The sequence below is a fragment of the Oryzias latipes genome, chromosome 21 (assembly GCF_002234675.1).
Source record: "Oryzias latipes chromosome 21, ASM223467v1".
NCBI lineage: Eukaryota > Metazoa > Chordata > Actinopteri > Beloniformes > Adrianichthyidae > Oryzias > Oryzias latipes.
This window is the reverse complement of record NC_019879.2, coordinates 27,836,286-27,850,682: the sequence shown is the minus strand read 5'-3', so window position 1 is coordinate 27,850,682 and position 14,397 is coordinate 27,836,286. Positions and strand designations below refer to the sequence as shown.

At 45.2% G+C, this 14,397-nt stretch overlaps 1 protein-coding gene and 1 long non-coding RNA gene across 4 annotated transcripts in view; one reads left to right on the top strand and one right to left on the bottom strand.

The window, feature by feature from the left end:
- The window catches only part of LOC101169574 (contactin-associated protein-like 5), a 156,565-nt gene that overhangs the window by 87,983 nt on the left and 54,185 nt on the right, over positions 1-14,397 (bottom strand). Inside the window, exon 4 of the mRNA XM_011489979.3 lies at positions 3,528-3,675. Within this exon, the coding sequence (XP_011488281.1) occupies positions 3,528-3,675 (148 nt within the window). The remainder of the gene's footprint in view (positions 1-3,527; positions 3,676-14,397) is intronic.
- On the top strand, positions 723-12,556 carry LOC105356859. Of its 3 annotated transcripts, none has more exons than XR_002872436.1 (4): positions 723-1,425; positions 9,373-9,457; positions 11,265-11,592; positions 11,745-12,556. It is a non-coding gene; the product is annotated as an uncharacterized LOC105356859 (long non-coding RNA). The 3 variants fall into 3 exon arrangements; XR_002872435.1 differs by having other exon boundaries at positions 9,373-10,536; XR_002872434.1 differs by having other exon boundaries at positions 9,373-11,592.

Here is a 14,397-nt window from a genome sequence, read left to right as displayed (position 1 = left end):
TTTTTTTGTCTTAACATGTAAAAAAATAAAATAAAAATGCGACTCAGATGAATACAACGGAGTTTTACGACCACCAAAAAAAAAACATTAAAACGTTATTGATAACATTAAAAATGTTTGGAAGCTCCTTTGTTTGATTTACGATTTATTAAGGTTTAATCAGGATCTCTGCAGCCGTTGATGAAGACGTCGGTGTCCCTGCAGGCAGATGTTCACTTTAATCCTTTGTCCCTTCACCAAAGACCAGATCTCTACGTCTGTGTGACGCTTCCCTCTGAGGAGGAGCAGCACTTTCTGGCATTTTCAGCGTTCTAATGCTAATATAACAGACTATTTTCATTCCTCTTTGTTGTTTTATTTTAAACAGGACGTTTCATCTGGAGGAGGGGGGGTATGTAACTGTTTGACACATTAGTGTTCTGAACATGACCGGTTCATGACGTAATGAGACAAATGCACTTCTGGGTACGTGAATGAAAAGTAGCGGTCCTCTGCACCCAAAGGTGTCTCTGAGCTCCTTATGTTCCAGATGAAACTCCGCTTTACCGACACCGACAGACGGCTCCACTGAAAATAATCTGATTTTGAGTCACCAAAAGGTTCAGACTCTCTTTGTTTTTGATTTGGAAATAAAGCTTCACAAAAGACTCCACATATTTCATCTTCAAGCTAGGCTCCGATAAATGACTCTTTTTCTTTTTCTCATAAATTTACGAGATTTTAAGTAGTAAAACCACAAGCTCCCCGCTCCACTCCATTTTAGCCCTTGTGGGGTCCAGATGACCCCCACTCCCAAGACAGTACAAGGAAATGAAGCATACAGATGTTAGAGGATGAAACAGGACTGGATGTTCACTTCCTTCCCGCTCCCGTTCATTACGGTCCAGCTCCCTTATATTTTTGTCTTTGTTATTATTTGACTCTCGCGAATTTTTAAAAATCGTGTCCGACTTTCCCACCAGATCTCTGAACGTGACGTCAATCATCCTGACGCCACATTGGACGTCATGGTTTCCGTCATCACGCTTGCCGTGGGCTGCAGTTGTCTCCGTCGCTGACGTTGATAGATGATCGCTGCGCTTTAGATTTTAGTGGGGGGACCGTCACTCAGAACACAGATGGCTTCTGGGTAATGTAGTAGTCATTTTTTGTCAATGGAGTTTCAAAGGGATAATGGGAAATAAGCGGAGGCTTACTTCCACACCAACAGACTCGTTTTATGGAGACTCTGTCATTGAAAATCAGGCTTTGGGAAAAGATCAAAAGATGATCTTAATTCTTTTAATAATCTCTCATAAATTCTGTTTTCACTTCGGTATCCGACTGAGATCCAAATCAAAATCCCTCCCCTGACCACAGATGGATGCGGTTACCGTGGTGACGATGTCTGAAGGATGCAGCGATTTACTGAATGAAAAGTGTGGGGTGAGTCTGCTAATTTCTTAAATTCTTATTTAAAGTTAAGGGGCCAAGATGGAGAGGAATTAAGGTGGAATGAAGACCCCCAAAAGTCAGCGGTTGACCTTTCACCCCCACGCGGCGCTGGAGCTTTAATTAAAGCAAGTGTGTCTCCTAGAGCGGCGCCTGCTGCTTGTGGATGCGCTGGATGGTCGCAGGAGGAGGCGGGATTGAGCTGCAGACGCTACTTGGAGTAGAAACACACAGATGGAGGGATCTGCTTAAGTCGGGCGGATTTCCGTTGTGGTGGATCGGAGCCTCCTGGAACTGCAGATGGTTTTTTTGTGGAGCTTCGCTCAGCCCGTCGCTTTGTTTCAGGGAAACACGGAGTGGCGAAGGCTGCCGCCAACTGAACTGTGACGACGAGCCCGGACAAACCCCCAAAACTCTGAGAAGGAGGAGAAGTCCGATGTGGAACCGCTCGGCGTGACGCGTCCCCGCTTTGTTCCACGCCACGCCTGTCGAGAGCGGCCGCTGTCGCACAAGTCCACCCTTCCCCTGAATCGTCTCCAAATCCTATAACTTAATGAAATCTTCCACAATTGTTCTCAGACGCGTTACTGAGCGGATTACAGGAGCCTTCGTGGTCCTAAGACGGTTGCATAAAGCGCGGTATTGAGGGCAGCTCATTTGAGCGGCGTGTCCAGGACTCCTCAACACGAGTGCAGATTGTTTTTGATCGTAAAGCTCCGCCGTCCAGCTCTAAATCACTGCTGCCGTTTGCATATCTGCTGCCGCCGCTGCACAGCCTTCATCTGCTGAGAGGGGCCGGGGGGGGGGAGATGATTTAGTTTCCCTTTTATTGCTCCCAATGCGTCAGCAGAATCCAGCACGGAGGAATTATGGTCCGCCCCTCTTTACGGCATCACTTCAGTCCGTTGAGGTCTGGGAGACGATCCCGGCGCAGAATTTCAAAGATCTGGAGGTGAGTGGACCGTCCCAGCATGAACCCTCAACCACGACGCCACGTCTCTCTACATTGTCCAACCAAAGTTTCATTGGTTCTTGAAAGAACCTTCTTGTTCTTTTGGGACAGATGAGGTTTAAGCTTTAGCCCAACAAACAAACTGCTGGAGAAGATTTTCCTGCTTTCAGGCGAAGCAGAACTCTTGAACCTGTGGATCTCCTGCATTAAAAAATGATGATTAACCTCAGATCACCTCTAATCTGTTCGTATTGGTTACCATCAGCGGTGTCCTCCTTTCACCATGACGACGCTGCTTCTGAACTTCTGCTTTACTGTAGTTTAACTGGCTTTGAGTTCAGGTGGTTTCTGGAGGTCCGTCAGAACCCGACCTCCTTCCACACAGAGATACAGACCAGCGGGCAGATTTCCCGTTTGACACAGAAACTATTCCAGCTTTGTGAAGCCTGAAGGGGGGGTTGACATAAAAACTGCCGGCTTTTAGCAGGTCATTGGTGTTACAAATAAAAACAATTTGGTATGGGCTTTTTTACAAATAGCTCCATGACAGTTAAGAGTTTTTTTGGGTGTTTTGGACATGTTCTTGTAGGGAAATTAAGTCTAAATCTTTTTTTAGTCAAATCGTTGTGAATCAGGAGCAGACAACAAAAACAAATGTAAAGGAGCTTATTCATGACGAAGAAAACACGAACTCCCGCTCCATTCTGAAGCATGACAATAGATCCATGAAGGTCTTTGTTTTCTGTGTTTCAGCTGGAATCTGGATCCAAACTGTACGGCTACCGCTAATGTTAGGTTGGGGGTTTGAGGGGCTGTAAGCTAGCAGGAGAGAGTGTAAACTGTAGGGGGATAATTTAATGATTCATCTCAATAAGACTTTAGAACAAGATTCCTTAATAAACTACCTAGAAAACATTTACAATCATCTGTGTCGTAGTTCTCAGTTCATTGAGTGTTTGGAATGTTTTGGAAGTAGTTTGATCAGGAATCTTTTACTTTTATTTTGAAATCACGTGTGAGTGAAACCAAGAGAGAGTCCAGAACTCAAAGAAACCTTTCCTTAAACCCTTTGTTAAAATGAAAAAACGTTTCAGGACATGTCAGTTACCGGTTCAGCAGAAGTGGGCGGAGCTTTGGTACTCACTGTAGGAGCAGCCGAACACCTCCACCCTGAGGCCGATCCAGCCGCTGGGGTTCCAGTCGAGCGGGACGAAGCGCAGGAAGCGCGCCCTCACCGTGTGGGAAAGCTTGTTCTGGACCACGGCCTCGGCGTTCATGTTCCCCGCCAGTCTCTGCGGGGGGGGCAGAAGGAGGGATAACCCGATGCAGGAGCGGGAAATACGTCAATGTTGACAGGAAGGAAACATGAGAGCATCCGTCTAAAATGAAGCCAGTGACACCAGTGATAAATTAACCCCCCCCCCCCCCCCCCCCCCCCCACATACTAAAGAAAAAGCTGGAAAACAATAACTGCTGAGACCCCCCCCCCCAGTCTGCACCAGAGGCTGAGTGAAAGAAGGAGGCCAAGACAAACTGCCTTTCCTCCTGGATGACTGATGAGGCCCCCCCCCCTGCTGTCCCAGCCAGGTGACACGTTCAATCAGCGGGGGCGAGGGGGTGGGGCTGCAGAGCTCCGAGCTTTTTAGGGAAACTTCAGCACAGTGGGACAGGAGAACAGCAACAGCAGAGCGAGGAGATCCCTCACCTTCTGCAGGGGGGTGGGGTGGGGGGCATTTAGCTGCTTTCCCGGGTACCAGAACAGTTTCCTGCAGCGGGCCGGACCCAGGACTGAAGCTCGATTCCAAACAGAAGAAGAGCTAAACCGTTTCTACAAATGACACATCTTGAGAGGAGTCTTTGGTAGAAATGTCATTTGGCTTTGATTTGGTAAACTATGGTTTTAGGGGCGGAGCTATGTATTTTAAATTCATTTATTCATTTTCTAAACCCGTTTTGTCCCTTTCTGGGTCACGGGGCTGCTGGAGCCTATCCTGGCCACTCATGGGCGATTGCAGAGGACGTCCTGGACAGATTGCCAGTCTGTCCCAGGGTCACACCCATGCACACTCACACACACACCTGTGGACAATTCAGAGAAAACAATGAACCTCAGTAGTTTTTGGACGGTGGGAGGAAGCCAGAGTCCCCGGAAAAAACCCTTGCATGCACGGGGAGAACATGCAAACTCCATACAGAAAGGCCCCCCCCTCCCATCTCTGCTGGAATGAAAGCCTCTTTTTTCCAAAGTCCCACATTAGCCGTCCCGGTAAATCCTATATATTCTTCCTTTTGTCAGAGTCACTGCAACACAAAAACCTCCTAAGAAAAACATTCAGTATTAAGATTGATGAAAGGACAGACATTTGTCTTTAGAACCAAATCTAAACAGAAAATCAAAAGGAATACTAAAGAGAATAATTTCTTCACGTCTTGTATTCTTTTTTTCTCTCAAAAAAAACACACGGAAAAACCTTTTGAAGAATCTTCCAGACCGACGAGTAAAGACGTCGACACAAATACAAACAGAACAAAACACCAGAGCTTTGGCTCCAGTGTTGCCGTTCCCTGAATTACAGCAACTCTTCAACCGTTCACGCCGTTAAGGTCATTCCAGAGAAAAGCAGCTTTGTGCTGATATGCAGCACTTTAAAGTGCTGATGTCACCAGTTTGGGCGTGGACTAAATGGAAACGTGGTCAGGAACCTGGACTTAATGGTCTTGAACAAAACTGGAGCTGAACTGGAGAAACTAAGAACAAAGTTGCCGCCCCAGAAATCACACCAGCTAAAGCGCCTCTCCGTAAAGTCCCGCCCCTAAAAGCAATTCTCATGAATTCTGACGCAGAGAAAAGCAACTTTTCATGTCAGAATTACATTCATTACCTAAACAGTCAAAGACTTTGGGTCATTCTAATTTGGTGTCACGGTGACATTACTGCTCTCAAAGGGTTATTAATGTGCGATTGCTTCTACTAACTTTACGACTCACACACTCCCGTTTTTAGTCTTTGGTATGATTCGGATTCTAACTCACGACCTTTCAGTCTCAGGGTGGACAAGGGCTAAACTGTCTGCCCCCCCCCCCCCCCCCCATGCTCTGTATGCTGCTGGATGTCACAACACGCCTTAGTCAGAGTAGAATTTCAATATAGAAGTAGTTGGGGCTAATTGTTGCAAGGTTGCCTCAAACTGCAAACCTGCGGCACTTCCGTGTGGTTTTTAGAGTCTCGTGACAACAAAGACCACCACGGTCGCGCTGCTGGGTCTTCAAGTTAGTCAAGCATTGAAATCAAAGGATTCAAACACGGACAGACGCTGCCACACAGTCTCCAGGTTCATTAAAAGGTGAACCTGGTGAAAAACCATCATCTCATCCACCTCCGTCTGAGCCACAGTCACACACCTGAATCTGCTCGGTTCTGGACGCCAACACCCCACTGATGCTGAGACGGATCTAATGTTTGTCTTGGTGACGCCAAATAACGACTTCTCCTGTTCCTTTTGGCTTTTCTGTCAGGGGTCGCCGCGGCGAATCAGCTTCCTCCATCTACCCCCGTCTTCTGCATCCTCCCCTCCAAAACCAGCTGCCTCCATGTCTTCAGTTCTCTTTTCTCTGTTCCTTTGAACATTCCTGCTGTTCTTCAACCAACAGCAGTCCAGTTTCCACCGGCAGCCCGTCGGTGAACACCACCAATGGCGCTCGTTCTGGACCCCGGCCCGACCGATCCGGTATGGATGTCAAAGGTCTGATTCGCACATTTGGTCTGGCAAGGTATTGACGTCGGTTGCCCTTCCTACCGAGGGTTGTGTCACCCCCCCCCTCCGAGCCCCACTAGCATAAGTCCCATTTCTATCAATTTTCTAGTTTTGAATGTTTGTCCTGAAGGATCTGGGTCGGGTTCCTGCGGCGCAGCAGGAATAGAAGATGGATGGATGTTTTCAAATGTACCAGACGGCTATGACAGCCTAACCCCCCCCGGGGGAATGAATCCTGTCGTCCCTCTATCCCTCTATAACGCCATCAGACCCGTTTGTGTTTGGAAACGCTGCAGTCCAGATCAAGTCTGCGCGGTTGGAACCAAAGCCTCAGCGGCACAGAGCGCCGAACATCAGAACGACTGAAACCAGAGGTCAAAGTGTTTTTGAGGTCAAACTCAACAGTTTGTCTCCGTCGGTTCTGTTAGATTTAGTTCAAAACGCAGAAAACAGAATTCCAGTTATTTGTAAAACGAATCCCGTTTGGTTTTGAGAAGAACTTCTCGTAACTATTGATACAGACCGAACAGAACGGACCTCTTTCAGTTGGAACATTCAAAATAAACCCAAAACTGTGTTTTGCCTAAAAAAAATGTCTTGATGGTTCTGCAGAATTATTGTTGCAGTATTAAGTTCAAATCGATTTAAGAACGCGGACGTGAAAAAGCTGCAGAAGGTTCTTCTTGGGTCTCATTAGACGGAGGGGATCAAACCTCAGAGCGACGTCAGCCGGAGACGTCGCTCTGGGATCTCTGCCGCCGCCGCCCCTCCCCGTGACGTCCTCAACCGGCGGAAAATCCTACGACAGACGCTCCCACAGCTCCGACCCGGGGGTGAAGTTTGGTCCGTGAGGAGCCCGGCCGCCCCCACCTCCTCCTCACCAACTCCATTACTTCTATTTATGTAGCCGTCACTGTGGAACAGCCCCCCCACCCCGTTAATTAAGACTCTTTATGCTTCCCCTGCGGTGATGAGCTCCCCTGGGTGACACTTTTCCTTTTCGGCGCACACAGAGGCGCACATACCTTTATTTTAATCAATTCACCGGGGGGCCTTAAGACTCCAGTCTGTTCCAGGAGGTTAGCGGCAAGTTAAACAGCCTGGGGGGGGAACGCCGAGAGCGACGCCGCAGTGATTGTCTGTCAGCTGAAAGACTCGCTGCCGCTCTGAACACGGAGGAAAAAACCTTTCTGGGTTTCTTCTCTTTTACCGAAGACAGGGACGAAGTTTAGCGACACAAAAACGACTGTTTTAAATAAAGATTTGTTTTATTTAAGAAGAAAAAACCCTGTCAGAGCTACTGATGCTCCTTCATAATCTGTAATCAGTCCCTGATGGACTTATGGAACTAATAGTGAAACAGCTGACAGAACCCAGTCAGAACCTCAACATGCTGCATCTAAAGTAAGTCGAGTCGAAAAGAGTCAGAAAGTCCTCTTTTTTTAACCCTTGTGTTATCTTAGATGACCCCACCCTAACATTGACGTGTTATTCCTACCATGACAAAGGAAAAATTTCATGTAATCCATAGACACCAGTGAAGATCACAAATCATTGAAGAAAAAAGGTTCAGCGCTCTGTCTAGTGGGTCCAGATGACCCAAACACCAATGTTAATGTGTCTCCAAGGCTTAAATGTAAACGTCTGTGCTTCAGAGCACACCCATGTGCTTCTCCTCCGCACCACAGCGGGCCGCGGATCACCCTTCCGGCAGAGGGATACCCATCCCTAAGTCACACCTAAAAAAAACAAAAAACACTACAGCTTCAAATACCCCTACAACTGCAGCACTAGGGAGGAGCCAGAGGGATAAGGGAGCAATTCAGATTTAGCTGTTGTGTATTCAACATAAAACCTCATGAGAATCCCAAACAGAACAACTTGGTTGTGCAGAACACAGAGTTCAACAGGAGAGAATGTTTTCCGGTGGCGACCCCTAAAGGGAACGAGAAAGAGGCAAAGAACAGGAACTGCAGTCTCAGAATAACTCCTCAGACAAACCCGGGTCCCACCAGGCGCCGTCACAGAGCGCCACACATGAAAACCCGCCCCATCCAGAGCATCTTCTCTGGTCCCACTGAAGCATATCCACCTTCAGCACAGCTTGACCCACTTCTGAAATCTCCCGAGTTTAATGTCGAAAGAAAAACAAACAAGCAGGAAGTAGGCCAAAATGATGTTTATGCCAAGAGTGACTCCTTCCTCTGAAACGAGCTTCTAAACTCCAGAAGAAAAGGTTCCCTTTTCTGAAACGCTTCACATGCCTCATCTCAGCGTAGCTCAGGTGAGCTCTCACACCTGTCCGTCACAGACCGCCAGAGGTGGGAACAACGTGTTCAGAACCGTTTCCAACTCCACTGAGATGCACAGATCTGAAAGATTTAGGTAGAAGTAAGAGGCGGGCCCACTGAGTGGGACGCTCCGAATGTGCAGCTGCAACGTCCGAGACTTCCCACCGCAACTCCAGGAAGAACATATGAGATCATTGCAGCAGAACATCACCAAAGAACCTGCAGAACCCTAAAGTCCATGAAGCTGGACGGAGGCCTGAAGAACGAGCAGAGCTGGAAACGCTTCTGTTCTAGTCAACAACAAACCAATGTGTAAGACTGATGGGGGCTTTTATTACGATTCGATTTTTATTTTTTTATAACAATAGAGTTCATTGCGGTAGTTCTGCTTTAAAAATAACCCATAATAGACCAAATCAGCAAAGTAGTCCTTTTTTACCATTTACAATAATCCGAGATTAAGATGTAAAATCCCTCACTACAAGCTTTTCTCAGACAGACTTTTTAAATGCAGAATAATCTAAAAAAGGTGGAATTTTAAAAATTATGCAATGAAACGGCTAACCAATGTAAAGAACTTTGAGGTGTTCTGCAACAAGAAAAGTGCTCTATAAATGAGGTTGCAGTTGAAAACGGTTTGTCGTAGCCACGCCCACAAAACACTGACCTGTCAGAAAGTAGTGAAATAGAAGGGGAGGGGCTTAACAGAGTTTCCGTTGAAAACTCCCGCCTTCACGTGTAGCTAAGCAGATTTCAACGATCGCTTTGGGGCTTGACAGGTCAATCTTTAGCTAATTAGGGACTTTAGGGACTTTGATTAGGTAGTAATGTATGGATGGGGTCCCCTTCATTTCAATGCTCGTTGTGAACGTAGCTTAAGAACCAACAATGTTTACTGTAAGCGTTTTACCTCCACTAACATGACTTTTTTTTCACTTTACAGAAGTGGGGTCCACAGATAGATGTCTCTTCATACTGAGGCTCTAAATCAAACCCCTCTGATTGGTGAATACATTTCCTATTTAAAGGTGTGTGCGCTTTGCATAACGACCTGCTAGCCTTTCTTAAAGCTGCCAGAACGGAAGCTGAGCAGATGATTAACTGCATAATGATGAGCAGGCCAGAGCGGACGGCAGCGGGGTTTGAACCCCGTCAGCTGCGCCTGTCCGTCATTATTCCGGCCTGAAGTGTTACTGCCGGTCTGTTAGCAGAAGAAAGGATATTAGCGGCCGAAAATGGTCCTTTAGCGCTCATGCAAACACATTTTAATCCTCGTTAGATCCCATCTACCTGTGCCGTTAACATGCAGCAAAATGAATGTTTAAACAGCCCCCCGGAGGAGGAGAATTTGTTTCACACATTTATTCAATGCTGCATTAAAAAGAGATTTTTAAATAAGGCTTTGCAAGGATAATGAAGGATAATATGGACTCCCTGCTGGAAAACATTCCTCTTTTCACCTATGAATATTTGCATCTAATAAACTCTGGAGGAGACGGCAAATATCCCAGATTTAGGTTAAAGGAGGATTTCAAAGTGGGCCATTGCCGCTTTGATTAGTTCAAACAGTTTGCTTTGAATGTGCGAGCAGGAAACTCCAACGTGAGACGGCGTCAGCTTCCTACTTCAGAGAAAATAGACCTTCAGGAGGAGACGTCCACGCTGAAAGGCAGAACCTGCTCAAACCAACACAACCCAGAAGGAACGAGGGAATTAAAAAAAAAAAAAAATATCTGCCACACAACCACCAATGACATTTATTTTGTTTTTTTTTAAAGAGAGCAGATCAAAAAGAGCACAGGAAGTATCAAACTATCAAAATCCAGATCATCCAAGGAGGCCAAGCTGTCTTAACTTGATAGTAGTGCCCGAATAGTAAACCAACATTGAACATCAAAGAGTTTTTGGAATAAAATCCAGATTTACAGAAACAAAAAGGAGAAATCGAGACCAAGAGCGTCCAACCTTTTTACCCTCAGTGTTTCGCGGATGGCAGAGCGCTTGTCAAACTCATACTGTGAAAGTGTTCATGCACAGCTTTTTCTACAGGCGTGCTGCAGGCAACAGGTGGTGGAGAACACTCTCACAACATTAAAGGGTGAAGTAGGTAAGATGTAGGGATTTCACATTTCTTCAACCCTCCGAATCCTGTTGACTGCAAAAGCTAGTGCTGTTCATGTGATACGTGCGCGTTCCTTGCATGCAGCCTGACTGTTAGAAATAAGGAAATTAAACAATCAGAGTGTATTTTGTGTGGACATCCTACATGCACATGCGTGCCACCTAAGTGCACGGTCAGTAAGGAGCCAGTACTCACACCGTCCGACAGCATCACCTGGACCTCCCAAGTGCGAGTAGCTTCCATTATCCTTCCAAAGACTTCCCGGTACACCTACCACTCGCACCACAATAGCACGTCCTTTGTTTACCCATTGAGGTGGCCGTATTAGACCCTAGGGAACTTCAAGACAAACCTACACCTCAATTCTATTCTATTTAGCTCAAATTCACAACAACAGTTGTCTCAATGGACTTAAGATGTGGCTGCTCTTCTCTACAACCCTCCACGGGGGGTGGGGGGGGGCACACTATACAACCCCTGCATGTGACTAAGGCTTTAGGATGTCCGTCAGTTCACCGCGTCCTCAACATCAGCAGTTTAATGACTTTTTGATTCCAAAAGACTTGAATGCAGACAGGTGCATGTTTGCCCCACGACACTCATGAGGTCAGAAAGAGCAACATTTCTATCAAGTTTAGCTCTTCTGGCACGAGCTGGTTAAACTAGATCAAACTCTAAAATTAATTTGTTTTTGTTTTTTTCCCCCACAAAAGATCTTGGAATGCTGTATGAATCTAAGAGAGAGGAGTTCAAGGAGGCGTGGTGCTCAGAAGTGATGCATTTCTTCTAAAGCTTCGCTGGAAAGTACATTTTGTGAAGCAGCTTTGGACATTTTTCCCACTGAGTCAAACTACAACAGCAACAGTTAGGCAGCTACACCCAAATCCTCCAGGGTTTTGTCTCAAAGTGCAGATCGGACCTCAGAACCGAACGTCAACCTGACAGCGCAGCGTGTGACGAACGTTACAGCTTCTGCTTTATGATGAACTTCATTTCTGCAGATTAAACCAGCAAACAATGGAGCCTTTTAACTCTCAGCAGGTGAGTGACCCAGATAAAAGCAGACGGTAGGAAAAGCTCAGAATAACTGGTCCAGACGGCTACCCTGTGATGTACATTAATTACTATCGTCAACTTTATCCCCAAAATTTCAAGTGCTTGTGTAACCGGATCACTTCTGCGTTGTGTTTTAGGGAGTCAAAAGATGTCGAGACACAACAGCACCCTTGGAGACCACCTCCACTTATTGCGGATCTGACAATTTTCCAAAAAGAAAATAGAAACCACTGTGTTAGCATCCCGTATGAGCGCCTACATGAGGGTGAGAGGTAGAGGGAGCTCAGGAAATTCTTATTCTGAAATAAATGTCAACATCCATAAAGGTTCATAACAGATTTTAAATCATAACAGTATATCGGACATAACTAACATAAAATGAGGATTCATATCGCTAACATTACAGGACACCTACCTCTACGCTGGACGATAAGAAAGAAAGGGGAGAGGGAAAGCAAGCGCCAAACTTATGAAGGGAAAACCAGCGAAGAAGAACACATTAAGGGGCTACAACCCAACACTGAATACAGGGGGGAAAGAAACTTAGGGGCACCCAATATTTTGTGTAATTAAAACAAACAGATCTCATCCTGTTACACTTGGCTCCAGTTTTCTGGCAGATGCCTTTCCAGATCCAGCCATCTTCATTTGCCGACAATTGGAATCCCAGGACAGCGCCCTCTTCAGGCTCAGAGCACCTTAATGGTGGTTTCCTAACCAAACTCAACCCTGTTAAGCATCATTTTGAAGGCGGTACGGCTGTATAAGCTAGTCCACACATTTGTCTAAGACACACGTTCATCAGTCTATTATCAGCACATTGTTCTAATATTCATCAATGTTTTAAACATTTGTGTTTCCATATTTCATGGAGTATAAGTCGCTTTTTTTTTGCTAAATTCTTTTTGCTTAATTCTCCCTGATGTTTCATTAAAACAGACATTAATGTGTTGGTGGTGAAGCGTGTTTATATTCCATTCATTATTACTATCTATTTCATTATGATTTGCCTTTCAAGATCAAATTCATGTGAGTACGACTTATTACGGTGGCCCAGAAGGGTCACAACACAACACATTAACTTTATACACAACACACTAACTTTACACACAACACACTAACTTTACACACAACACATTAACTTTACACACAACACATTAACTTTACACACAACACATTAACTCACAACACAATAGCTCACAGCACAACACATTAACTCACAACACAACACATTAACTCACAACACAACACAATAACTCACAACACAACACATTAACTCACAACACAATAACTCACAACACAACACATTAACTCACAATACATTAACTCATGGCCCAGAAGGGTCACAACACAACACATTAACTTACCTCACAACACATTAACTCACAACGGAAGTAAAGCAGCAATTGAAGTGCTTTTATTCTGAAATTTCTACTGGGCTGAGCAGCTAACTACCTAACAGAAAGTAATGTCACAGTAAGCTGTGGAGGGAGCATGTTATTGCTACAAGAGAAGCTAGCAGCAGTGTTGCCAGAAACTTTGTCTTTACTACGGTTCTCCTTCCTCTAAACACACACAATATGAACACACACTCCTCCCTCCGCTCTGACACCCCCCTCTGTCGCTGCACGCGCGCTCCTCTCCTCTCCTTTTTTCCGCTCCGTCCTGTGTGTGCGTGTGTGAGAGGACGGAGCGGAATAAAAAAGGAGAGGAGAGGAGAGGAGCGCGCGTGCAGCTCCCTCCACAGCTCACTGTGACATTACTTTCTGTTAGGCAGTTAGCTGCTCAGCCCAGTAGAAATTTCAGAATAAAAGCACTTCAATTGCTGCTTTACTTCCGTTGTGAGTTAATGTGTTGTGAGGTAAGTTAATGTGTTGTGTTGTGACCCTTCTGGGCCATGAGTTAATGTGTTGTGTTGTGAGTTAATGTGTTGTGTTGTGAGTTATTGTGTTGTGAGTTAATGTGTTGTGTTGTGAGGTGTTGTGTTGTGAGTTAATGTGTTGTGTGTTAAGTTAATGTGTTGTGTGTTAATGTGTTGTGTGTAAAGTTAATCTGTTGTGTGTAAAGTTAGTGTGTTGTATGTAAAGTTAGTGTGTTGTGTGTAAAGTTATTGTGTAAAGTTAATGTGTTGTGTGTAAAGTTCGTGTGTTGTGTATAAAGTTAATGTGTTGTGTTGTGACCCTTCTGGGCCACCGTAACTTATAGTGTGGAATATACGGTAGTTAGAAAAGCAGAAAATATGTAAACCAACTTTTGATTTTCCATTTTGTACAATTTTGCTCTCCACATTTCCTCACCCACATCAGCTACGAACTGACCGAGTTTTTTGTTATACGTTGGACTTCTCAGACCATTTCGACAATTTCTCAGAGGCGGCTAATGATAGAGCAAAAAGCAAAACAACAAACACTTTTTTTTTAAAAGGATCTATAGAAGAGTTTAAGTGACTTAGGTGTGATGCATAGAATGCGGTTAGCTATTTTTGGCAAACAGCTGATGTTACAGCCAGTGACTCAGCCCCTCCCACAGTTAGCTTAAACATGCGTTTTTTTTCTAACCCTTGTGCTATGTGTTAGTTAACCCAACCTTAACGTGCCTCCCAAGGCAGTGGGGTCATCTGGACCCACAAGATAGCACAAGGGCTAAAGCAAGAAAAAATAAATGAATTCAAATGTAATGATTAAAAAAGCAAAATACACCAAATTGTTCAGCTATGAATTCTTTGTAGCAGGCATTTGATGATGACATGAAAACTGATTCTTTTTTACGCTTGAACTGTTAAATCAACGG